Here is a 24,171-nt window from a genome sequence, read left to right as displayed (position 1 = left end):
TCAGGTGAGTTCAGGTGCCCAAGTGACTGGGGCATGCCAATCCTAGTGGGGGACTGGTCAGGAACTCTTCCACAACATCACCTGTTGGCTTTGCCATGTGGCCTTCCTGCAGGCACAGGTACACATCCCAGGATTTTCAGGGAAATGCCCCAGGACAAACACCCCAGAGATCTGACTAGCCTTTGGAGTCTTCTTTACTTTTTTTTTTTTTAATAACTACTTCTGCAGAACTAGAACCAAAATTCCAAAAGAAAATATCCCAAGAAGAACCAGTAGTTGTTCCTGAGAAGGAGAGCATCAGCCTGGCTACTTCAGTCATGCCTGAAAGTGCAGAGGCCAAATGGTTCAAGGACGGGACTGAGATCAAAGGCAACAAGAAGTACGAGATCCGAAAAGACGGGGCCACCAGAACCCTGACTGTGAAACAGGCTGAAGCCAAAGATTCCGGTGTGTACACCTGTGAGATAAAGAGTGAGAAGCAGCAGTTCCAAGTGCAGGTTCAAGGTGAGAGAAACTGGTCAGGGTTGGTTAGAATAGGGCGTGCCCTCCCAGGGCTCCCTGCAGGCCAGACTTGGTCTACTCAGACAGGCTTCGTTTAACATGCCCAGCTCAAGACCAAACTGCACATTATCTTAATGGTTACCAGGGGCAGGTCTTTTTGATGACAGTGCTGTATCTGTGGAATTACCTCTTGAAAGACACATCAGGCTCCCCCCCCCCCACTGCTTTTAAATGGCAATTGAATGCTCTTAAACCCTTTGAAAACTTCTTTTCAATCTGTGCGACTGTGGCCTATTTTAGACTACAACTTTTATAGTGATTTAGGGCCCTATCCAACTTTCTAGCTGGTGCAGTCATGCCAACAGGGCATGCACTGTGTCCTGCTGTGGGGCGTAGATTCACAGGGCCTCCTCAAGGTGAGGGAATGTTTATTCCCTTCCCTTGGAGCTGCAGTGCAGCTGCATCAGTGCTGAAAAGTTGGATTGGCTTGGCCCCGTAGTGTGTATTGTATTTTGTACGTTTTTACTATTTTTGAAGCATAATAGTTTTTGTAGACTGCCTCTCATTTTTAACTGGGAATGGCAGGATAAAATTCAATTAAATAAAAAGTTTCTAAGATTTCGTTCAAGAATTGCTGAAAAACCTGTATTTGCAGCCTAAAAAACTAGTCTTTTGACTTTTTATTTGGTAAATGTCAGACTGAGTTCTGAGTTTGGGGCCCAAACCCACATGTGCATTGCTGCTGCAGACTCTTCTTTTGTTCACCATGGTCTTACTTTCCTGGCTTCCTACCTCTTGTAGGAGGTGGGTAGGGAACCAGATGGAGCCCTGCCTTGTTCAGCACCTGCAAGGAGGCTCAGTGCAAAATTGTGCAAATACTCACCCTTCTCAAAGAGTTGGAGGAAAAGTGTCTTACTGCTGCTCTACTTTTCCTTCCCCCTAACTAACCTCAGAAATTCCAGTGAAGTTTGTCAAGACACTGGAGCCTGTTAAAGCAGAGATTGGAGGGGTGCTGACACTGAGCTGTGAGCTCAGCCAGCCCATGGGGGAGATCGTCTGGCGCAAGGATGGAGTGGAGCTCAAGCCTAGCAAGCACTATCACATGCAAGAGACCGGTGAAAAACGCATCCTAAAAGTAACAGGGCTCCGGGCAGAAGACAAGGGAGAATACACCTGCGAAACGAAGGATGACAAGTGCAGCATTCACTTCACCCCCACAGGTATTGGTTGGAGTCTTAGCCTTGGTGGTAATGCCAGGCTGTTGCCCAGTAGCTGTTTCTGAGCTGGACACCCAAGGATTCTGCCCTCCTCGATCTCTGCTTTGGGGAGGTTCTGAAAGCAAAGTGATGCCCTTGCAGGGCTCTGGAACGCCATCACCCACCTGAACAGGAAGAGGGCTGTACAACAGTGGGGGGAGAGGTAGCGTGGCAGGGAGCAGTGCAGGCAGTAAGTGTAAATCAAAGCATGGCAGAGAGAGCGTTTTTCAGGGAGAACCGGTAGGTGGAAAGGATTGCTGCACCCTTCCTTCACCCACAGATTTCTCCCTGCAAATGCTTCTTCTCCCAGCCATGCTTGGTTTGACTGGAGTGGGGGGCTGGGGTGAGATGGGGCATTTGCAAGGGGAGCTGTCAGGCAGGAAAAAAGCCAAGCACACCCTCCTGAGATGGCTTCCGTCCCATTCCCATAGTCACTTACAAGGAACCCCATGACACGTGAATGCAACTGCATCTTTTTTCTGTTAGCAACGCCAGGAAATGAACTTAGTACCTTCCCCATGAGAAGTATGTGCCCCACCACTCACCTGTGGTCCCTCCCCAGGTGCACTCCTGATGACCAATCTCAGGTGCTGGTTTGCATCAACGTTTATTTTGTTCAGCTCCTCTTGTTGCAGTTTGCCTCCTTGTCCCTCACTGTTGCTGCTTCTGCCCTCTCCATCTCTAGAGAACTGTTTATTAATGGTGTGCTATCGAAGTCATTCACTATATAGTATTAAAAACATTTGTGAAGAAATAGTGCTAAAGGAGGATCAGGAAGCGTCAAAGGCAGACAAATTTTTTACCATTTCTATAATGCTATAAGATGGTTGAGAAGTTTTTTTCACATACCTTGTCTCAGGGTGAAACCAGTATTCATAGGAGCACCTGTTGAAATGGTGTCATTTCCAGGGGAAGCAGATCTCTTTGTTCAAAAACAGCTGTGGTGGTTAGTGGGTCTTAGTCAGGCCCATGGCATGAGGGAGACAGAGGCTGATTTTCTTCTTGTAGTATTGTGTTTTCCTATTGAAAATTTCCCCAAGACGGTTATTGGAGGACATATGCTATGGTCCCAACTAGGATTATCTCTCCTCTTTTGGAAAAAGAGATACTCCTACTTGGTACATGCCTCTAGCATGCTTTCCTACAAATCTGTGGTTTGGCCTTTAAAAACCCCAGCATCAATCCTGCAAGGTAGGCCAGTACAGTTATGCCCCCAAATGCAGCCAATAACGTATGACATGAATGATTGAGTTATACTATTGCAACAAGTAATTCTGGTCTTCCTTCTCAGTTCCTAGAGTGGTGAAGTTTGTCAAAAGCCTCCACAACGTACTAGGCGAAGAAGGAAAGGAGGCAGTTTTCAAATGCGTGGTCTCCCCTAGCGATGCTGCCATCACGTGGAGCCGAAATGGAACCAAAATTGAAGCCAGTAAGAAATATGTCATCTCTCAGGAAGCAGGGAACCACAGCCTCACCATCACCGACCTGACTCCAAAGGATGCTGCTGAAATCTCAGCAGAAGCTGAAGGGGTAGAAAGCAAGGCAATCCTCAAGGTGGAAGGTGAGAAACCAAAAATCGCAAAGGGCACAGTTGACGTCACACAACCCAAGAATTCAGAGACATTCTCTGAGGATGGATCAACATTTTGGAATGCTCCCCCTGTAAACACCTCTTTGCAGATAGAAATCTAGCTCACGTGAGAGAGGTTCTAGCAAGCCCTCTCCCTCCTTGCAGGAAGTTTTTATGCTGGAGAACGTTTTTATGCAGGGGAACATATAACAAAATATGTTATACCCCACCTGCACTCTGATGTGACAGTCCATCCCACTTCCTTAGCGACTCTATCACCTCATCTTACTGCATGCTAAGGTCAGGCTCAGATTACACAGAATACGATGACTATACTACTTTAGATTGCAGATAGGAGGGTGGGGGCCAAGTCTCAGATTTTGAAGTGCTCCCCCCAATACCTCAGGGGAGGACTATGTTAAACCTTTCTTCCAGATGTACTAGCTTTCTACATGAAGGGAGGGTTTTCTAATTACTAAAGCTTTCAGAAATGCAATCCCCCACCTATGGTTTGAAATCATACAACTCACAACCTCTGTCTAACTGGTGCACACATAGGGAAGCTGCAAAGGTGGATCATACGATAGGTGAATGACCTGCAGGGACGACTCTTGAAATGTTACATTTCTCTTCCTGCAGGATGAACATCAAAGCAACTACTTCTTGGTTTGTTATGTTCATAGGTCCTCCTGCCACACACCATCTTCATACATAACCATTTGCACAAGATCATGTTTAACCTTACCTAATTGTAGCCAATTTAGGGCCCAATCCTATCCAATTTCCCAGTGCTGGTGCAGTTGTGCCAGTGGGGTGTGCTCTGCATCCTGTGGTGGAGGGCTAGTCACTGGGGCCTTCTCAAGGTATGGGAACATGTGTTCCCTTACCATGGGGATGCATTGTGGCTACACTGGAGCTGGAAAGTTGGATAGGATTGGGTCCTTAAGCATTGCATCTTTTTCATGTGGCGTGTAGAGACCCCAGTGGTGTTCCTGAAGAAACTGGAGGCCAAGACTATTCAGGAGAAAGAGACTCTGACTCTTGAAGTGGAGCTGTCGAAGCCCAGCACAGAGGTGAAGTGGATGAAGAATGGCAGCCTGCTCCGTCCAAGCGCTGACGTGGAGCTCAAGGCCGAGGGGACAAAGCACAGCCTGGTGATCAAGTCCGCTGCTTCTACAGACCGTGGATATTACTCCTGTGAGACCCTCCATGACAAGACCCAGGCAAAAGTAGCTGTGGAAAGTAAGTCCAGGATTGTGGCATCTTTTGCCCTTTGGGGGATGCAAGCGCCCTTCCCAACACTGCATTTCATGGCACAAGAGGGAGGGGACCGTGGCTCATATTTTGCTTGCCAAAGGTCCCATATACCATGGGATCTTTTGTTAATGGAGTGTACCCTTAAATAATGATCTCTCATGAACTGTACCCATGCAGTTTTGTTTTTTAAAATTCCATATTTACCATTGCAATGAAATTACTGTACATGAAGCTAAAATATAAAACAAATCCTACAACCCCTGGTGCAGTATAACACAGAGTAGTGATGAAAACGTACACAGAGAGTTGCAGCCAAAGAAAGTGAATCCTGACCAAGCTTCATGGAAATTAGGAACTTCAGGCAGTAACTTATCTCATTGATTTCAATGGCTTTAAGTATGGATTGTCTTTCTTCGGTTGCAACTCAAAGAATTTCGCCATCATGAACACGTGATGTATGAATTTGAAATAAAAACCACAAAACATATCGAGCAAGCTCCTTAAAATGCATTTAATTCTTAAAATGCCAATAGGAGGTCTGCAAATTACTCAGTATTACAGATGTTTCACATTTTTATATTGCTCTTCCTCCAAGGAGCTCAGAGTGGTATGCAAAGTTCCTTCCCTCCTTTTGTCCTTACCACAAACCTGTGAAGTAGATTAGGCTGGGAGATAGTGTCTGGCACAAGGTCACCCAAGAAGCGTCATGGCCGAGTGGGATTTTGAACCTGGATCTACCAGGTCTGAGTCCAACTCCTGAACCACTACACCATCCTAGAAGCTTGAATAAGGTTGCAAGATCAACCAGGGTTACATAAGATTGTTTTAAGTGGATACTTAAACAGTAATGTTTGAATGAGGAAAAAAAAATTAAATTTGGGAAATACGTGTATCACATCGACGCACTCATCAGAGTTGGGTTGGCTGTAGTATTCTGTCATGTGTAAACCCAGTTGCACACAAAGGGTTCCTGCCACATAGTGTGTGAAATGGGGTGTGTGCAATGTGAATGCATGTACACATACACCCTATATAGTTCCTTCCTCTCTTGGAAGGAGGAGGGATCTGCTGCTGCTCCTTGCCCCTCGTCAATCCAAACCTCTTCTCTTCTGCTTTTTGAATGTGTGGAATCAGGACTTGCAAAACTAGGAGAAAAATTCAGTCCTGCCATGAAGTCGTGCCCGTCATACCTGGTAGCAGGGCCTAAGAGAGGGGGTAAAGGGGGTAGTTTGTACCCAGGCCCAGGGTCAGAAAGGGGGCCCAGGAGCCAAAGGAGGGGGCCCAGAAAGTTCCTGGGGTCTGACATTTTCCTATCTCACCTGAACTCACTGCCAGCACATAATGCTGGGGCACAACCATGTGCGTGCAGAGTTCACTGCTGCTGCAAGCCATACACTCCAGGCCCAGGAAAGCATCTGTGACCCTCCTTAACACAGTATCAAATCTGGGAGGAAACTGGCCTGCTGCAGCAGCTCTTTGGCTTGTGGATCCCATATCCATGAAGGAGTGTATAGAAGCTCAGGGACCCGGCTGTGGGGCTACAGCTGCTGCAGAAGCTCATTTTGATCCATTCTAGTGTGACCCTAAATACAATGATGCTAATTTTCTGCAGTCGATTTTCTATATTTCAAAAATTTTAGAGAGACTTAGGAGTGTGTTTGGTTTTCCATATTACTTTATCTAGCTGCCAATGCCACATGGTCAGGTAGACCTGGGCACTGCATCAAGAAGCCTAGAAGGCCTGAGCTCCAAAGACTATTGTGGCTGTCAGCACTCTCCCCCGCCCTATTTTTCCCCCCATCCTGCCTGCCCCCATTGCACCCCTTCCCCTTTGGGAAGGGGCCCATTAGAAACTTTGTGATAGTTGGCAACCTTCAGTCTCGAAAGACTCTGGTATCGCGCTCTGAAAGGTGGTTCTGGAACAGCGTCTAGTGTGGCTGAAAAGGCCGATTCGGGAGTGACAATCCCTTCCACACTGGGAGCAAGTGCAGTCTGTCCCTGGCCTGTCTCCCTGGCTATGGGCCTTCCTTCTTTGCCTCTTTGCCTCAGACTGTTGGCCAAGTGTCTCTTCAAACTGGGAAAGGCCATGCTGCACAGCCTGCCTCCAAGCGGGCCGCTCAGAGGCCAGGGTTTGCCACTTGTTGAGGTCCATCCCTAAGGCCTTCAGATCCCTCTTGCAGATGTCCTTGTATCGCAGCTGTGGTCTACCTGTAGGGCGCTTTCCTTGCACGAGTTCTCCATAGAGGAGATCCAATTGCTCTCATAGGCCCTGCCTGGTAGCCCAAGCTGCATTCCTTACAAACTTGCTGGCTGGGTAGGGCTGCAATTCAAGTAGCGGAGAGTCTTTTGCTTGCTTCTTCCTTGCCAGCAGACCCATAAGGGCCTGCAGATTTGCTGGCTGTGGAGGGCTCCATTTCAAGCATATTCTATCCAATTTCTGGACATACTTTTGAAAGTTACCATAGATCTTCTTTAAATAAGTCCTCGTTGAACAGGACTCCATCCAAGCCTTGATGCAAACCTGGAATCCAGGCATCCTGGAAAACAAACTGGTACAAAGATTTCCTTTAATTCATGGTGAAGAGCAGTCACTTTGCTGTGTTAATTCTGCACAGATACACTCTGCCCATGTGTTCAACATGCCTGTTTAGTTGTATGATGTGGCCCACCGTGCAAAGTGAGAGAGTTTAGCTTGCAGAACTTAAAGTACTTTTGCCTCTGCCCCTGACTGTAGCTCAGGACAAGTGTCAACTTCTGCAGTGCCTGTGGGTGTTGACTTAGTGCTTTTGCTAATCCCTGCCCCTGCAGCTCTTCCCCAAAATAACCCCAGTCCGCTTACAAGCACATTCCCCAGTTTTGAGTGATGGAATATCCACTGGCCCAGTCAAAAGGTCATCCCTCTTACAGGTATGCTGGGTTTTAAAAAGTTATGTCACAGCTTAGAGTGTGAAACATCAGAACAAGAGCCTTTAAGGGACAGTGGTACATTTCTTCAGAGGCACATATGGTTTTAAAAGGGAGGGGCTACAGTAGGGGACCTGTTGAATATAAATGTCAGAATGCTGAACACTGAGGACAAATGGAAAGATTTTCTCTCCACTGAGTATTTGGAAACCCAGGGCATCACAGACCAGCAGTTGCTGGTACCATGGGTGGGAATGAAAGAAGTTGAAAACAGCTTCCTTTGTGCCCTTCTTGCTCCTGCTCTCCTGTGAACATCCCTGTAGCTACCAAGTGGACATCCTTTTTATAGCTTGACTAAAGCAACCCCTCGGCCTTGGAAAAGTTGTTGCTCAAGATTCAGCCACTGTAGTGGTTAGAATTATGTGTGGGGTGGAAACCCCCAAACCTCAAAAACCAAGTTGGATGAACAAGAACAGGTGTGTACTGGAGATTTTGAAAAAGATTTCAGTTAGAAGACAAAAGAACACCCAGTTTTAAAACTGTTAAGAAAACACACCCTAGGAGTATATGGGGTAAGAAAATAAATTAATCCAATTAACCCTAACAGCTGTTGCAGCCAGATTCTAAGCCAAAGCAATATCTATACATCAGTGTTTCTCAAACTGTGGGTTGCAACTCAGTTTTTGGTGGGTCATGGAATGCTACCTCCACCCACCCCCCAAAAAACATTTCACTTTTTAAAATGTGCAGTCTTCCCCCACTTTGGACCTCATTCTGTTGTGTTCTCGATGACAAAAACATGCTTATCAATGAGAATACGATCAGAGAAGGCCTGGAATGGGCCAAAGACCACAATACAGAGTCTCTGGCAGCTGTTAAAAAAAAAAAAAGCTAAAGCTCGGCAGTTTTGGCAGTGACCTGATGATGTTTCCAAGCTTTATGCTGAAGCTGGTTGGGAACGTTTGCGAAAGTTTGAGGATCATGAATAGTATTCCTGGCACTCTTTTTTAAGTGGTGGTTCATTTCCTGCACTGCTGTGTAGGGAGTTGAGTTAGATTTCGCTATTGGTCTACTAGTGGTCAGCCTGATTCCTTGGGAAGTTCAGAAGCAGGTCAGGGCACGTCTATCCCTGTTGATTTTTTGTGAAAGTTACATCAAGCTTGGTGTAAAGTTCCGTTTTCTCTTTGATGAGATAATGTAAGACTTGGCTTTACTTTGTCCAGAGACTCATCTAATTCTTTATGATGTTGCTTTGTTTCTAAGTGAGGCCCATCAAGTTGGTGAAGGGCCTACAACCGATGGATGTCCACGAGACAGAGGCTGTCACCTTTGAGGTGGAGTTGTCGCATGAAAATGTGGAAGCAACCTGGATGAAGGATGGCCTGAGGCTGAAAGCAAAGGACAACTGCTGCATTAGTGTCCAGGGAAAGAAACATTCACTGACTCTTTCTTCCCTTGCTCTTGAGGACTCCGGTCTCATCTCCTTCAAGGCAGAAGGTGTTCACACAACAGGCAGACTTACTGTGTCAGGTAGGTAGTCTCCATGACAGCCAGTAACCTCATTTAGATCATGGTTGTTTCTATGGTGCCGTCTGTCCATTGAGGTATCTGTCCAAAGTACAGAGCCTACAGGATGCTTTTTGGTAGTATGCTTAACTTTCTGCAGCACTGTGTTAGAAAAGTCTGCACTTCTTAGATATCTGGCAGGCACTGAAACATCTTTGGAACAGGAGCTAGCTATCCTTTTAACATGTTAGCCAAGGGCCAAAGACTCTTGAGTTGATGTTGCTACTGGGTAGTCATGGGAGATGGGACATTCTGACTCCCTGTAGTGACGTGATGGTGCTAGTCCCAAAACCACACCATGTTTTGACCCCTCAGATGACATTTCTCTATGTATCTGGGCCTGTTTGTCAGACACCTGCACTCTAAATCCTGTCCAGCTTGATCTCTGACACACACAGATTTTGTTTTAATGTTGGTTTTTCCCCTTGGCAGAACGGCCAGTGAAAATAATCCAACCTTTGGTCGACACGAAAGTTCAGAACAAGGATGATGTCACCTTTGAGTGTGAACTTTCCAGGCCTAATGCAGATGTGAAGTGGCTGAAGGTACTGAATTTATGTGTCAGGTGACTTTTCCTACCCAAGGAATTTGGGGTGATTTAATCACAGAAACCCCTTTAACAGCTGCAGAAGATGAAGGAAAGTTTGTTCTCCATTTTCATGTCCTTGCTTTCCATTCTTCTCCAGTTTCTTCAGCAATGCTGCCCCTGAATTCCTTGTCCTCCAGTGTTTTGAGCTACTTACAACTAAGGTTTCCAACCTGCACCCTCCCTTCCCTACTCCTCCCTGCTCCTGCTAATGGCTTATTAAGTCTTATATTCCCCGGGAGCTGTTTTCCCAACCAGAAAACCTTAAACTTTTAATCACAGAAGTTGCGCTGTTTGTCAAGGTTCTATGGTGGGCACATCCCCCACAAGTGGTTGGAATGCTTGTGAACATTTGATGACATCAGCCAGTGACTGCAAATAGATAGATAGATGACAGTCCAGTTTTCTGTTGTAGGGAAGATAATAATTAGAGCTAGATTGAGGGTAGATAATAGATTGAAGCTAGATAATAGAGCTAGATTGAGACAACATTGGTTCCCTTCACTTGATGCCTGCAAATAAAACCAAAAATCCTGCATTTCAGTATTTGAAGAAATCATGTGAGGAGCTTTGGTAAGGATGAGTCACTTTCTGCTTGCTGTCGATACAGAAAGCAGACATGTGAAACTTGTGTCTGCAGTGGGTTGGAGGGAGGTGGCAGAAGTGGCAGACTCAGGGTGGAGGGCATCCCAAATCCATCAACCCTGCAATCCATTGCTATTGCAACCCATATCACCTCGCCTCATGGAGGGGCCACCCCTGCTTGTGTCTTCAAAAGCAAAAAAACATTGGCTCTTCAAAAGCAGAAGCATCCTTTTCAAGAATCCAGTGTCTGTGGTTAAGTTGTGAAAAATGCTGTCCATGCAGACAAAATCTCCAGTGGGTTTGGACATACATTTTAATTATATCCTGTTTGTGCAGAGTTTTGTATTAGATGATGGTGCCTTAAAACAGCAACAGCACTTACTTGTTCTATACCAAATTTAGCAAGACTGAAACATGTGAGCAAGCAGCTTGTGGAAATGGTTAAGAACCTGTGATGATAAATCCCACTTGGGACTCTTTCTTCTAGGATGGAGTTGTAGTAAGACCAAGTAAGAAAGTGGGAATAATTGCCCGGGGAACTAAAAGAAGCCTGACCATTCAGAAGTGTGAATATGAGGACCAAGGAAAATACACGTGTGATGCCGGTGATAACAAGAGCACAGCTGCCTTGGAAGTCTATGGTACGTTTCAGTGGGAATAACCCAATATCTGTAGAATCAAGTTGCACCCTTGCAGGATTGAATAAAGGCAGACTTTTCACATCCCTTAATCTCACTGCAAACACTGTACTTTTGGGCAGAGTCTGTTTTTCTTGAGAGTCATCAAGAGATGAGAGAAGTGTTGTATATACATATGTCCAACTGGCCTCTTGTCTACAACTCTGAGGACTGAGCTGCACATGACATGGGGAATTCTTAATCAGACCTCCTGACTTCCCCCCCCCTTTGTTAAATGCAGGTGTGGGGGATTGGATTTGGAGTCACAACACTGAGTTGGGGATAGGTTGATCCTTTTCCCATGCCCCGTATAACCAGTGCTATTCTCCTTACGCTGATGGGCTTGGTTTTGCCTGTGGGACCTGGGTGCAGCGGTATATATGAGATCAGGGTTCTCACCTTCCTCTTGGTACTAATCAATATACGAGTCAAGATACTCGTAACAGGTATCTTAGAGCAGAATGGCAGGTAAAGGAATATATTTAGGCTGGGTGCAAGTGACACAGAAGGAACAAATATTCTACAATAAGCACCCCTCTGTGATTCCTTAGCTCGAGATATCAAGATTGTCAAGCCGCTGGAAGATGTGGAAGTGAGTGAAAAAGAAAGTGCTTCATTCCTCTGTGAGATCTCACACGATGATGTCCAGACTCAGTGGTACAGTAACCAAAACAAAATCCGATCTGGAGACAACATTAAGATACGTCAAGAAGGTACGGAAGGAGCAGCCAGTTGGTAACTTGCTGGAATTTTTTTGTGTGCTGTGAATGGGACAGGTGGTTAGAGCGTTAATTAGGCAAGTGCTTGAAATGTTCCATTGGCCTCCATACATGGCTGACACCATTGACTAAGGGATCTGCAGACATCCACCAATGCATGTGCTGGGATGGTTCCACACATCTCTTCAATTGCTTCCCTTAGTATTCGAGTGTTGCAGGTTTTCTATGATGAAGAACGTATGAATCAGAGCTCATTCAAATGTTGTGTGCATTTTTTGAGACTCCCTGTGCTATTCTTAAATCAGGGCACAGTTCTGCTTAATGTGAGTGGAATGGTTTTCTCTTACTAGGAGAGTGTGTTTCTCATTACAGGAAAGAACCATGCACTCGTTTACAAAAGTGTGGAGGTGCAGGATTCTGCAGAGATCAAATTTGTGGCAGAAACAGCAGAATCTCGAGCAAAACTTAAAGTAAAAGGTAATTAGGCTATCGTTAGTGTGTGGTGTGCGACTTAATAGTGTATCCAAAGTTTAACAATTCTGTGAACTCCCAGAATTGGAAATTCCTGATCATTTAATTTGACATCACTGAATTCAAGGTTAGGTTTTGTTTTAATATTTCATTTTTTGTTTCTGTGAAAAAGTAGCCTGTGATGGGACAAACTGCTACATTGTTGGGGCAACTTCCGAGAAGGCCCTGCAACTAGTATATATATGCCAATTTTGTTGCATTAAAAGACTGAACAGGACAGATTTGAAAACAGGGCTGGGGGGAGCTGCCCTAAGAAAGGACATGAACTCAATATGCTCTCTCAGTGGCTGAGTTCATGTTTTGCATGCTAAAGGTCCCAAATTCAATATTTGTCAGAATCACCAGATTTGACTGGGAAAGAGCCCTGTCTGAAACCTTGGAGAGGTGCTGCCACTCAACCTGGGCTGTACTGAGTTAGATGGACCCATAATACTCTGACTCCACAAAAAGCAGTTTCTTATGTTCAACTTATTAAGAAGTCCAAGTCCAGGTTTGGTCCCACCTGAATTAGAAGATAATACATTGCATGCATTCTCAATGTAAATCTTCCACAACAACCCTGAAAGGTCAGTAGGACTGCACTCTTATGCACACTTACTTGGGAGAAAGCTCTAAAGAACTTACAGAACTGTACTTGTAAGTACAGTGGAACTTAATTTTGAGTAAACATGCATTGGCTATTGCAGCTGGGGAGCTGGGACTGAGAGGGGGTCGCTTGCTGAAGACATGCAGTTTAGATTAAAACAAAGCCATGATGACAGTTTGACAGGTATAGAGGGTGGTGGGCTTCTCAGAAACATCGAGGAGGCAAGGCAGAAGCTGAAACACCTGACTAAAAAGTGTAGTGTTGTTTCTGTTTTGCTTTCCACTTATTAACTGATGATTATTAATTGTTATTTGACTTCCTCCTTTAGAACTGCCAGTAAAGATTATTAAACCTCTCCGGGTTAAGATTGCCATTGAGAAACACCGGGGCTTTCTGGAGTGCCAAGTATCTCGTGCCAATGCTGAGGTCACATGGTACAAGAACAAGCAGCAGATTCATCCCAGCCAGAAGTACGAGCTTGTGAGTGACGGGCTCTACAGAAAACTCATCATCAATGACACCGAATTTGCTGACGAGGACATCTACACCTGCGATGCTATTGATGACAAAAGCAGCGCTCAGTTCTATGTTGAAGGTACTGCCCCACTTCTTCAGCATGTCTTGCTTAGAGTGTATACACAGACCCCATGATATAGAGGAGGAGTTAATTGATCTGAATGTTTTGGGATGGGGACATTTGAAACCAAGAGGGCTATTGACATAGTGGCCAGTTCATATCACCAAGGCAAGCACTGGCATAACCTCTTGATTTAGAAACCAGAAATCTCCTCATACTCTCTATTCCATTCCACCCACCACAATCCGGATTGTGTCTGTGAAATCAACTAGGCTAATTAATATTTAAGCATGCTTACTTATTTTGCATAAATTTGTTCAGTTTCTTACAGTAGCTTTGTAGTGAATCCACACCATTGCTGGATACAAACCATCTCTTGAAAGACCTGCTTTTGATCCCACCTGGGCAAACTGGGATTTGGCTATCAGCAAAGTTTGGACTAGTTATTGGTATTTTTCTGTGCAAGGGGCTGTGGAGCTGTGAGCAAAATTTTTACCCCCCTTTGATTAAAATTTGGTATGGCTGCCAGAAAGATCAAATGCTTTGCAGGCTTGCTCTCATCTATGGGCTGTCAATTTCTGTTTCCTCCCACTTTGATACTAACTGAGCCATTCAGCCCAGGTCTGTCTTCCTCCCTCCCTCCCTCTGAGCAGGGCCAGCCTTGGCAGGTTGAGCCCAGTTGGGCCCCACAGCTGGGGCAGCGAGTGAAGCACCTGTAAAAATGTTTTGCATGGGGCCCTGCAGCTCCCAAGGCTGGCCGGGGATGGGCTACTTGACAGGTCCCCAGGCAGCAGCTGTCACTGCATCAAGGCAGTTTGGCCATTAAATTTTCTCTGTTGCTTTTTCTGGTATTTATCCTCAGAGCAATCCATTAATATTGTGAAGGAGCTGAGGGATGTGGAAGTGGTGGAACCAGCAGAGGCCAGGTTTGAGTGTGAGATCTCCATTGACTCAGTCAAGCCCCCCAAGTGGTCTCTTCGGGGAGAGCTCCTGCAGGCCAGCAAAGATATTGTGATGGAACAAGAGAGGAGGATTCACCGCCTGATCCTGAGGAGGACTGATGTGGACATGACAGGAACCATTCAGTTTGCAATTGGCAAAGCGAAGTCCTCGGCAAACCTTGTAGTAAAAGGTGTGTTTGCTGTTTTCTCAAAACTTACAAATAAAACAGCATTTAGGGACTGGTGTTAATGAGAGCATTCCATGCCCCGAGAATGAGGAGAGGCAAGCTTTCTTGAGATTGTACTAGAAATGGCATGTCTTCTTGGAGGATGTGCCCTGCACAGAAAGGGTGTTCGTGCAAGTAGAGTGGGAGTGAGGGGGGAGAGGGCTATTAATTTGTACTGCGTCATCAGTGTACATAACTCTTTACAAGGCAAAAGAGGTCTCTGCCCCAAGGACCTTACAATCTACAATGTGACGGAAGGAAGACAAGAGATGGGGGAGGGAAATAGAAGCAAGGCAGACCATCTCGTCTAGTTATGTGACTAAGCACGCATTTGATTTGACTAGATCAGGGTTGACAAGGTAGAATTTCCTGCCCTTCAGTAGTGGATCCAGTGGGCAAGCTGCTGAGCAGTGGTGTAGCTTAAGGCATCTGCTATCCAAGATCAAAGAAGATTTTGTAGCCCCCTCATGACGAAGTCAAATTTAATTAATTAATTAATTAATTAATTAATTAATTAATTAATTAATTAATTAATTAATTAATTAATTAATTAATTAAAAATGTGCTCTGTATTGGTTAGAGACACTGTGCTTGGGTATCTGCTAAATATAAGAGGAGCACCACTTGAAAAAGTGCCTCTTTACCCAGTTAGCAAGGGTGACTGTATTATGATACATGGAAATGAGAGTTGACTCATATTAGCACCTTATTGGTTCCCTGCTGTATCATAATAACACCTCGTTGGCTCTCAGAACAATCAGTCCCATTGGTCAGTTCTGAGTTAAGAAAAATCCATTTTTTGTTCCATAAGACAGTTATGTTTTCATTTTCTGGTAAATCAGCCATAATTTTTGATAGAAAACAGATATTCCAATGCAGTTTATTTAATTGCACTCTACATTAAATTACCTTTCCAATGATATATAATACAATGGTATTACTTGTACATACCAAGGTTTTCACAATTTTGGCCACAAGTGTTAAGCTCAGCTTGTTGCAGCCCTCAAGCTTGTTGCCTGGTGCAGTTGCTACTCCTGTACCCCCTTAGCTATGCTACTGCTGCTGAGAATCACCCTTCAGAAATGGGCAGGGAACGGGGAGGCTCCTTGTCTTTTTGGTATCAAAACATGTGCCTCATTTTCCTAAATCTAAAATCCAATACCACAGTTTTGTTCCTGATGACTCCTGTCCTTCTCCTTGTAGATCTTGAAGTGACCATTACCAGGCAGCTAGAAAACAAGGTAGCTGAGGAAACCCACTCAGTCGTTCTTTCCTGTGACTTCAAGCCTTCGCCAAAGGTTGTCAAATGGTACAAAGACCACACCCTCATCGAGCCCTCAGAGAAATTCAAACTCACGACAGAGAAAAACACGTCTGAACTTAAAATCATGAGGCTCACTGTTGGAGATTCCGGTGTCTACAAATGCAAAGCTGGGAATGCCGAGACCAAAGCCACACTGTCTGTGATGGGTATGTGGAGGAGACTTTTGACTCTGTCAACTTTCTTTTGCATGCAGACAGGAGGAGAAATGCGCCTTTTTCATGTGTACAGTTGGCATGAAAATAGAAATTAAGTGAATGGTCTCAATTCCCAAGTTAAATCAGTGCTTGATTTTTTTCATTTTAAAATTAATAATACAATATCATTTTTTTTTTCATTTATCAAGCAAGTATACCAGGCAAGTGATGGAATATGTCAGAGTTGTTCAGAATTTAGTGTTGGGTGGATGTTCCTCTAGCAAGGGCCGAAGGTCAACCAGATTCTAGTTGACCATGAAAGGATGGCAGAAAGTGAGTGGGCTATGTGGACTGCTTTCCCTCAACCCGGGTGTTATGGTGGGTGGAATGTTGGACTTGGGAATGGTGAGACTTGGGTTCAATTCCCCTTCACCAACACAGCTCTTTGAGGGACACTGGCTACTCATACTAACTAGCCTAACTAATTCCAGAGGGTGGATGGAGGATAAAACAGGGAGAAAGACCAAGCTGGACTTGTTTTTTAGGTTGTATTATTGTTTGGCTTGGTTTCACAGTCTTTTCTCTTTGTTTTGGATTGCTTTGTTGTTGTATTTTATTTAGCAAATCACTTTGGACACTTTGGTGGAGAAGCCATCTTTAAGTTTAATAAATATGCCACCTGAATCCATCTTTTTGGTGGAAGAATGAATCAATAAATATGATAGAGTGCTCTTTTTTTATTGCACACGTGTATGCTCCATTTAGCCAGCAAGTGTATTGAAAAAGGCTCTCTCAGCTGATCTTTCTCTAAGTCTCAGCAAGAGTCCATGGCAAATCACAGCACTGCATGTGTTGGGAGGGGAGGATGTTTTGGGGAGGGGGGTTGTCTTCTACGATGAATGTGGAATGAGTTTGAGTTATTGGTTGTGGGTAGGAAAGGAGATATTTTGGTATGACTGTATAGGTGGCAACAGGAGAAGAGGGTGACTGAAGAAGAGACACTGTAGAAGAGCCTTTGTCTTAATGCCTTGTCACTTGCAGTCTATAGGTTATCTGAAAGCAGTTGTGTAGCAGTGAGGCTCCTTGAAAAACTTAGTGCTTTGCACCCCTTCTAGCTATGCCAGTGTCTGAATGAATTACTTGTTCATATGGAAACCTGGTTTGCATATAGAAAAGGACTGTACCATAAGGCTTGAGAAGTTTGCAATGTGCTGGTTTTATAGAACTGGGGGATAATGTCTTGTGCTGGGGAGCCTCATTCTGTGCCTCCCCCCCATTAGAACGCAAAGTGGAGATAACGAAACACCTGCAAGATGTGGAGGTTGAAGAGGAGAGCAGAGTTGTCTTCTCCTGTGAGCTCTCCGAGGACATTGAGGATGTGGAATGGTTCCTCAATGACACACATCTCTTCTCCAACAACTTCAATGAGATCAAGAAGGTGGGCAAGTGCCACAGCCTGACACTGGACCACGTAATGCCAGAAGATGGAGGAACAGTGACTGTCAAGGTGCAGAAGAAGGTCTCTGAGAATGCTCGCCTGAAGGTGAAAGGTGAGGTCTCCTCCTTAACCTCAGGACGTTTTCTGCCACCTCCTATTTCCCCCAGTGGCTTGTGATCCTCACTGCCTTTACTGCTTTGGAGAAGGGCTGTTACTCTGATTTTTCAGACTGAGACTTTGAACCTAAATGAGATGTGACATCAGTAATGCTTCTTTGAACATATATCCCCTTTCTTTTAATGTGAAAACATTTGGGGAGGGTGTTGGAGGAATTTGCTGAGACTGGTTTTCTCCTTTAGGGGGGGAAGCAGAGTACCTTCAGCAGCAGACCCCCCCTCTTGCTGGGAATCAACCCAGGGAGCCTCCCACACCCGGCTGACTGCTAATCAATAAAGACAGACAACAATGGCTGGTTGAAGTTTCAAAGGAGATTCATTTACTCATGGTTCCATAGAAGCATGTGGTTACAGCATCTGAATATGTTCAGAGGTACACTAAACTCAATAGACAACAAGGCCGTAAAGCTGCCTCGTTCTGCGTGTGCCATGCGGTCAAGATGGCGTCGCCAGCAGAGCCCTGCTGCGCGACATCTCAAAGGGTCAGTGGTCAGCGAGGAAAAAGGAAGAAAAAAAAGAAGGGACGTGCCCGGAGGAAGGGAAGGTTATATAGGGTCTGGGCCACACCCCCACATAGGTCATCCAAAAAGGGACAGGTAAAGTGTTGTGTCACTGGGTCATCACTTAACCCTTTCAATGCATAGTATCCTGCCACCTCTTGGAAGCAGACGGAGTTGTACCAACTCCAACAGAGGGTAGTGCCATCTGGATCAGGACTGCAAGGAGGATAGACTCTCCTTGGCAGTTTTCCCACCCTAAATTGGTTGGCAACCTTCAGTCTCGAAAGACTATGGTATAAGCCGACAGCACCCAGTATTCCCAGGCGGTCTCCCATCCAAGTACTAACCAGGCCTGACCCTGCTTAGCTTCTGAGATCAGATGAGATCGGGCATATTGCCATTCTGCAATTGCTATTTGTCATTTCCAGCAAATCTAAGCTTTGGGTGTGTGGGGATTTCAGCATGAAAACAGTGCAACAGAAAAGAATTAATCCCCCACCCTCTGGATCTTCTCACCTCTGGCTCTTTTTGGGTTAAAAAGAAAAGGAAAAGAACCTTCAAATAGACATTTAGTTTGGTCCTTAAAGCCAGGAATTTCCAAGCTGTATGCAGAGCTGACTCATCCATGTTTTTAGGCATAAGTGTAGAAACTTGTTTAAGAAAAAGGCAGATGAAGGTGAGATTGTGAAGTTTCAGGCACAAAAAGTACAAATTCCTCTTCTTTTGTGGAAATCCTGCAGGCATAGGAAGAACACAGAAAACTGTGTGAGGGTTTGACCATTAGTAATCTGAGATATATTTTTAATTAGTTGAAGCATTTCAGCAAGTTTAAACAGTTTCTCATCTCCCCATTGAAATTTTCTTCAGAAAAACCTGCCGTCTTCATGAAGTCCCTGGATGATGTTGTCGGTGAGGAACGTGGCTCGGTCACCCTGGAGTGTGAGGTCTCCAAGCCGAAGGTCAAGCCCATCTGGAAGAAGGAGGGCAAGGAGCTCACCCCAGGAGACAAGTATGAGATGCTGCAGGCTGGGAAGACACTGGGGCTCGTCATTCATGACCTGAACAAGAGCGATGCTGGCTTGTATATGTGTGATCTGGGTACAGAGGTTGCCAAATCTAAAGTCAGCATTCAAGGTAGGAACTCCTGAAATGTAGAATCCAGATCATGACCACTACAGGGTGATGAACACCCCACCCCATTCCTCCACTGAGCTACTTACTGTTATGCTGCAAACCAAAGACAGAAACAAATAATGTGCTCGAGTGGTGGTTGGCAACCTTCAGTCTCGAAAGACTATGGTATAAGCCTACAGCACCCGGTATTCCCAAGCGGTCTCCCATCCAAGTACTAACCAGGCCTGACCCTGCTTAGCTTCCGAGATCATGGTATAAGCCTACAGCACCCGGTATTCCCAGGTGGTCTCCCATCCAAGTACTAACCAGGCCTGACCCTGCTTAGCTTCCGAGATCATGGTATAAGCCTACAGCACCCGGTATTCCCAGGTGGTCTCCCATCCAAGTACTAACCAGGCCTGACCCTGCTTAGCTTCCGAGGTCAGACAAGATCGGGAGGTAGTGTTCAGTACAGGGAGATGGCTGGCAACCTTCAGTCTCGAAAGACTATGGTATAAGCCTACAGCACCCGGTATTCCCAAGCGGTCTCCCATCCAAATACTAACCAGGCCTGACCCTGCTTAGCTTCCAAGATCAGACGGGATTAGGCACGTGCAGCTCGAGTATGTCAGTGGAGAGGGAGATGTGACTTTCAAATCAATTGTTCTTTGTCTCAGCTGTTCTCTTCCTACAGTGCAAACATACCAGACTGGTACTATGATAGACATGTCCTGCTCCTGCTTTTCACATTCCAAATGAACGCAGGTTCATTCCCAGCATTGTCCATGGAATTGATTTTTCTGTTTCTTGTAACTGGGATCCACCATACAGTAATTGTAACCCTTTTAACAGAGCATGTGCCTTTCTGCTTCTTTGTCTCAAAGGCAGCAAATATGACTAGCGAACGTTCATCTAGCCAGTGCCCCAGGGTTCCCTGATGCTACCCTAAACCTGAAGCTCAGTTATTCACACCCTAGGAGCTGCCTCTGCCCCAACCTTCTTTCTTCTCCCTCTGTTGGTGTCCCTCTTCAACCGTCTCTGTCTTTATTTTTGTCCTCATCTCCCCCAGATTCTTCTATCGCAGTCTTCTTACCTTGCCATGTCTTACAAACACCAAAAATACAGTCATCATGAAAATGCTTTTGCCCTGCCTTTCTGTCAAACTATTAATCAGAAAAGACAAGGCAAAATAAGGGCCCAATCCTATCCAATTTTCTAGTGCTGGTGCAGCCGTGTCAATGGGGTGTGTGCTACATCCTTTGGTGGGGAGGCAGTCATGGAGGCCTCCTCAAGGTAAGGGAACATTTGTTCTCTTACCCTGGGGGTGTATTGTGCCTGTGCTGGAACGCTGGATACGACTGGGCTCTAAGGCTGCAAGCCTAACCACACTTTCCTGAGAGTGGTTGGCAACCTTCAGTCTCAAAAGACTATGGTATAACCCTACAGCACCCGGTATTCCTAGGTGGTCTTCCATCCAAGTACTAACCAGGCCTGACCCTGCTTAGCTTCCAAGATCAGACAAGATCAGGCAAAATAGGACTTACTTCTGAGTAGACCTGGTTAGGATTGTGCCCTAAGACAGCCAACCATACAAATGAATTGCTCTATGCTCAACTTTGCAGTGATGTAGATAACTTAGCAAAGCACTTTCTTGAAAAGTCAAGAAAATACTGTAGACAAACAGGGCTTGAAAAGACCTTGTCTCATTTCTTCATCTATTGTACTTCAAGTGGAGGTGGGGCAATCAGCAAGTCTGCCGTTGTTGAACCAGGACCTGAACAGGCTTATATGGAAAGAGAGGCAGTGTCTTGGCTTCAGACCAGCACTTTCAGTTGGTCCCAGAAGCAAATTGGCAATCAGAGCACTGTGGAGGAGGAATTCATTATCCCAATCAGTATTCTCTCCAATGCAGATTTTATCTTTGAGTTACAAAACCCATCGCAGCCAGAATTGCTTAAGCTTTGTGTGTGAAATATGCCCTGTGGGTGTCAGCATTGCACAGAGATGGCTTGCTTCTGCTTCCATATTTCTCTGAGGATTACTGTGCCAAATGTTTTATCTCTGAAAATCCTTTCAGCCACCTTCTCCTTCCTTCCTAGAGCTGAACATTGGCATCACAAAACGCCTGAAGAGCACTGAAGTCCTGGAAGGGGAAAGCTGTAGCTTTGAATGCATTCTCTCCCATGAAAGTGTTGAAGATTGCAGGTGGCTGGTCAATGGATCAGAAGTGAGCCATGATGGGCGATTTAGAGCCTTCAGTAAAGGGCGGAAGTATACCCTCAATATAAAAAAAGCCCTGATCTCTGATACTGGAGAAGTGGTTTTCTCTCTCCGTGACTTAAACTCCAAAGCTTCTCTTGTTGTGAAAGGTATGTGAAGGAGAATGCTTGCAACGAGTGATGGGAGAATGTTGGTCAGTACGTGCCCATTAAATCCTCTGGTGCCATAAAATGTTTTATGTTCCAGCAAATTTAAAGAATGCCAAAGAGAGAGAGAGAGAGATCATTTTTTGAACAAAAGGATTCTTTTGCTTTTTTGCTCTCAGAGAAACCAGCAGAATTTACAAGGGCACTGGAGGACAAGACAACGTCTGTGGGCCAGGAGGTTAGCCTGAGCTGTGACTTGTCCAAGTGGGACAGTGGCATGAAGTGGCGGAAAGACGGCAAAGAGATTCGGCGGAGCCAAAAATATGATTTGCGCCAGGAAGGAAATCGGGCTGTATTGATAATCCACGATGCCACAGTCAAGGATAGTGGGGAATATACTTGTGAAACAGAAACCTCTAAAACGAAAGCAACACTTACTGTGGAAGGTCAGTGGTGGTATCAGCATGATTGGGTCTGGTGGACAGGCTGATATCTTTGCCATTCTGGAAGAAAGTGTCTTGCAGTACAGCTTGGTTCTACCTCATAGTCTTTCACAAAAAGGGACTTCTTAATAGGGGACACTTTAACCAGCTGTTAGGCTCTAAACATTTCCATTATTTATTTAGACTTTCCTGTACATTCAGTCTAGATTATTTCTAGATTCAGTCTAGATTATCCTGCACTCTGTCTTTTTCTCGTAATAAAACAATTTCTTAATAAGAAAACAATTCAACCAATATTTACATGGTTTGCTCAACATTCCTTTTGTTTCATTTAATGTGATGCTCTAGCTCAGTGATTTTCAATCTTTTTCATCTCATGGCACACTGATAAAATGCTAAAATTGTCAAGGCACACATAAGAACATTTGACAAGGCACACCATGCTACTGGTGGCGGTGTCACATCCCCCTATGGCTCTACTAGCAAATCACCCTCCCACAAACTCCCATGGCACACCTGTGACCATTCATGGCCAACCAATGTGCCGTGGCACACTGGTTGAAAATCACTGCTCTAGCTAGCGCTTTTCCATGGAAAAACACAAATTTTGTTTCTGCAAATCCATGTCACATTTCAGTTTGCATGTTAGAATTAAAGTGCGTAGTATAAAGTAGTTTGTATATACTATGATTGACCGCACTGAACATTACAGCAGCAACTTGAGCCAAGCTATCGGTTTCCAAAACAGAAATGAGGAGAACAAGGACTGAAAGGTGTAGATGTGGGTGAATGCATGAAGGAAGGGGTAAGGTCAGCTGCCAAAAGGAGGGATGCTGGGTGAGGGAGTGGTCACTAAGAAGGAATATGATTTGCAGGAGTAACAAACAAATGGAGAGAAAATGGCATGTGTCAGAGGAGAGGAAGAAGAACTTATCAACACAAAAAGAGACATGAAGACCATGGAGGAAAGGGAGGTGAATTCTAGTACAGTTTGACACTGCCAGGCATGGCAACATAGTTTTTGAGACATAAATGTTTTATCTTGCATAAAGGGAACCCTTCTTCATGGAACTGTTTCTTGCTACTGTCATGCTGAATAGAGGCTCACTGAGTTTTGAACTCCACCAACAGCTTAGCAGGAGGGCCGTTGTTGACATTTCCTCGATTCTTTGCAACTGACCTCCAATAATTGTCCAAACAGATTATGGTGAAGAGTTATCCCATGTCCACAGTGAAACTGTGCCAGATTGTGCCAGGGGATGTATAGTGTCAAGTATAGTGCCAGATACTTGCCCTTTGAGAAGTGTGAGCAAGTCACACAGCCACCTTCCTTCTTGCCTTGGAACCCTTAACCAGAACTAGTTATCAGCCTTCCTACATGTGATGAGGGTGTGAGATGTTGCTTTATTCCAATTTTTTTACAGAAGCAGGAAATTGCTTCATCAAAGACCTTTCAGACCTAAAAATAGAAGAAAATAAAAAAGCAGTTTTTACCTGTGAAACCAAAAAGCCAGCTTCTGCTGTGACATGGAGGAAAGGAATTGCTGATCTTAAGGCAAGCAAGAAATATGAGATGAGCCAGAAGGGGAATGTTCTGCAACTCACAGTGAACGACTTAATGGAGAATGACAGTGACATCTACACTTGTGACATTGGTGATACCCAGTCAAGTGCCAAGCTGATTGTACAAGGTATGAATTTTGTACAGTTTATCTCATTGCAAGAGAGACAGGTTAGTAAACTAGTATGGAGGCGCACACACACACCCCACTTTAGTTCTAGACTTAGGATTTTCCAAAATAACAGTATAAGGGCACCAGAATGCTGGAGTGGTTCTTATGCTTATGTTGGTCACTTATAAAACAGGATGGGTCCACTTCAGGAACTTGGGCTGTTTGTTACCTCTCTTGACTAATTAAACCAGTTGTTTGGTAATAAGTCCATATTGCCAAAGATGTAACACACGGTGTTTATTACATGTCATTTTTATAATGATTTATTCCAGATTTCTTACTAGTATTTTACAGTTCCTCACTAACAGGACACATCTAGAGCAGTTACGTATTCTTCTTGCAGGTAACAATTTGTTTACTAAGTTGAGTGTTGCAGTATGGGCTCTGGCAGCTACAAAAATTTGAGCTTGATATATAAAAAACAATGACGTGCCTTTTGGAATCTTATTTGGTACTTAACA

The 24,171-nt window shown here is 44.8% G+C and overlaps 1 protein-coding gene and 1 pseudogene across 13 annotated transcripts in view; one reads left to right on the top strand and one right to left on the bottom strand.

Annotated features, from left to right (window-relative positions):
• OBSCN (obscurin, cytoskeletal calmodulin and titin-interacting RhoGEF) overlaps nt 1-24,171 on the top strand; it is a 210,209-nt gene that overhangs the window by 40,401 nt on the left and 145,637 nt on the right. For all 13 annotated transcript variants that reach the window (XM_066627017.1, XM_066627014.1, XM_066627011.1 and 10 more), the window contains 17 exons: nt 229-504; nt 1,455-1,721; nt 3,049-3,318; nt 4,303-4,569; nt 8,752-9,018; nt 9,487-9,599; nt 10,713-10,866; nt 11,454-11,615; nt 11,994-12,098; nt 13,067-13,333; nt 14,178-14,447; nt 15,687-15,953; nt 17,222-17,491; nt 18,923-19,189; nt 21,268-21,537; nt 21,714-21,980; nt 23,402-23,668. In XM_066627017.1, the coding sequence (XP_066483114.1) occupies nt 229-504; nt 1,455-1,721; nt 3,049-3,318; nt 4,303-4,569; nt 8,752-9,018; nt 9,487-9,599; nt 10,713-10,866; nt 11,454-11,615; nt 11,994-12,098; nt 13,067-13,333; nt 14,178-14,447; nt 15,687-15,953; nt 17,222-17,491; nt 18,923-19,189; nt 21,268-21,537; nt 21,714-21,980; nt 23,402-23,668 (4,026 nt within the window). The remainder of the gene's footprint in view (nt 1-228; nt 505-1,454; nt 1,722-3,048; nt 3,319-4,302; nt 4,570-8,751; nt 9,019-9,486; nt 9,600-10,712; nt 10,867-11,453; nt 11,616-11,993; nt 12,099-13,066; nt 13,334-14,177; nt 14,448-15,686; nt 15,954-17,221; nt 17,492-18,922; nt 19,190-21,267; nt 21,538-21,713; nt 21,981-23,401; nt 23,669-24,171) is intronic.
• On the bottom strand, nt 19,686-19,805 carry LOC136654641 (5S ribosomal RNA; annotated as a pseudogene).

The sequence above is a fragment of the Tiliqua scincoides genome, chromosome 5 (genome assembly GCF_035046505.1).
Source record: "Tiliqua scincoides isolate rTilSci1 chromosome 5, rTilSci1.hap2, whole genome shotgun sequence".
NCBI classification, from domain to species: domain Eukaryota; kingdom Metazoa; phylum Chordata; class Lepidosauria; order Squamata; family Scincidae; genus Tiliqua; species Tiliqua scincoides.
The sequence above is the reverse complement of the archived record's forward strand: the minus strand, read 5'-3'. Positions and strand labels throughout refer to the sequence as shown.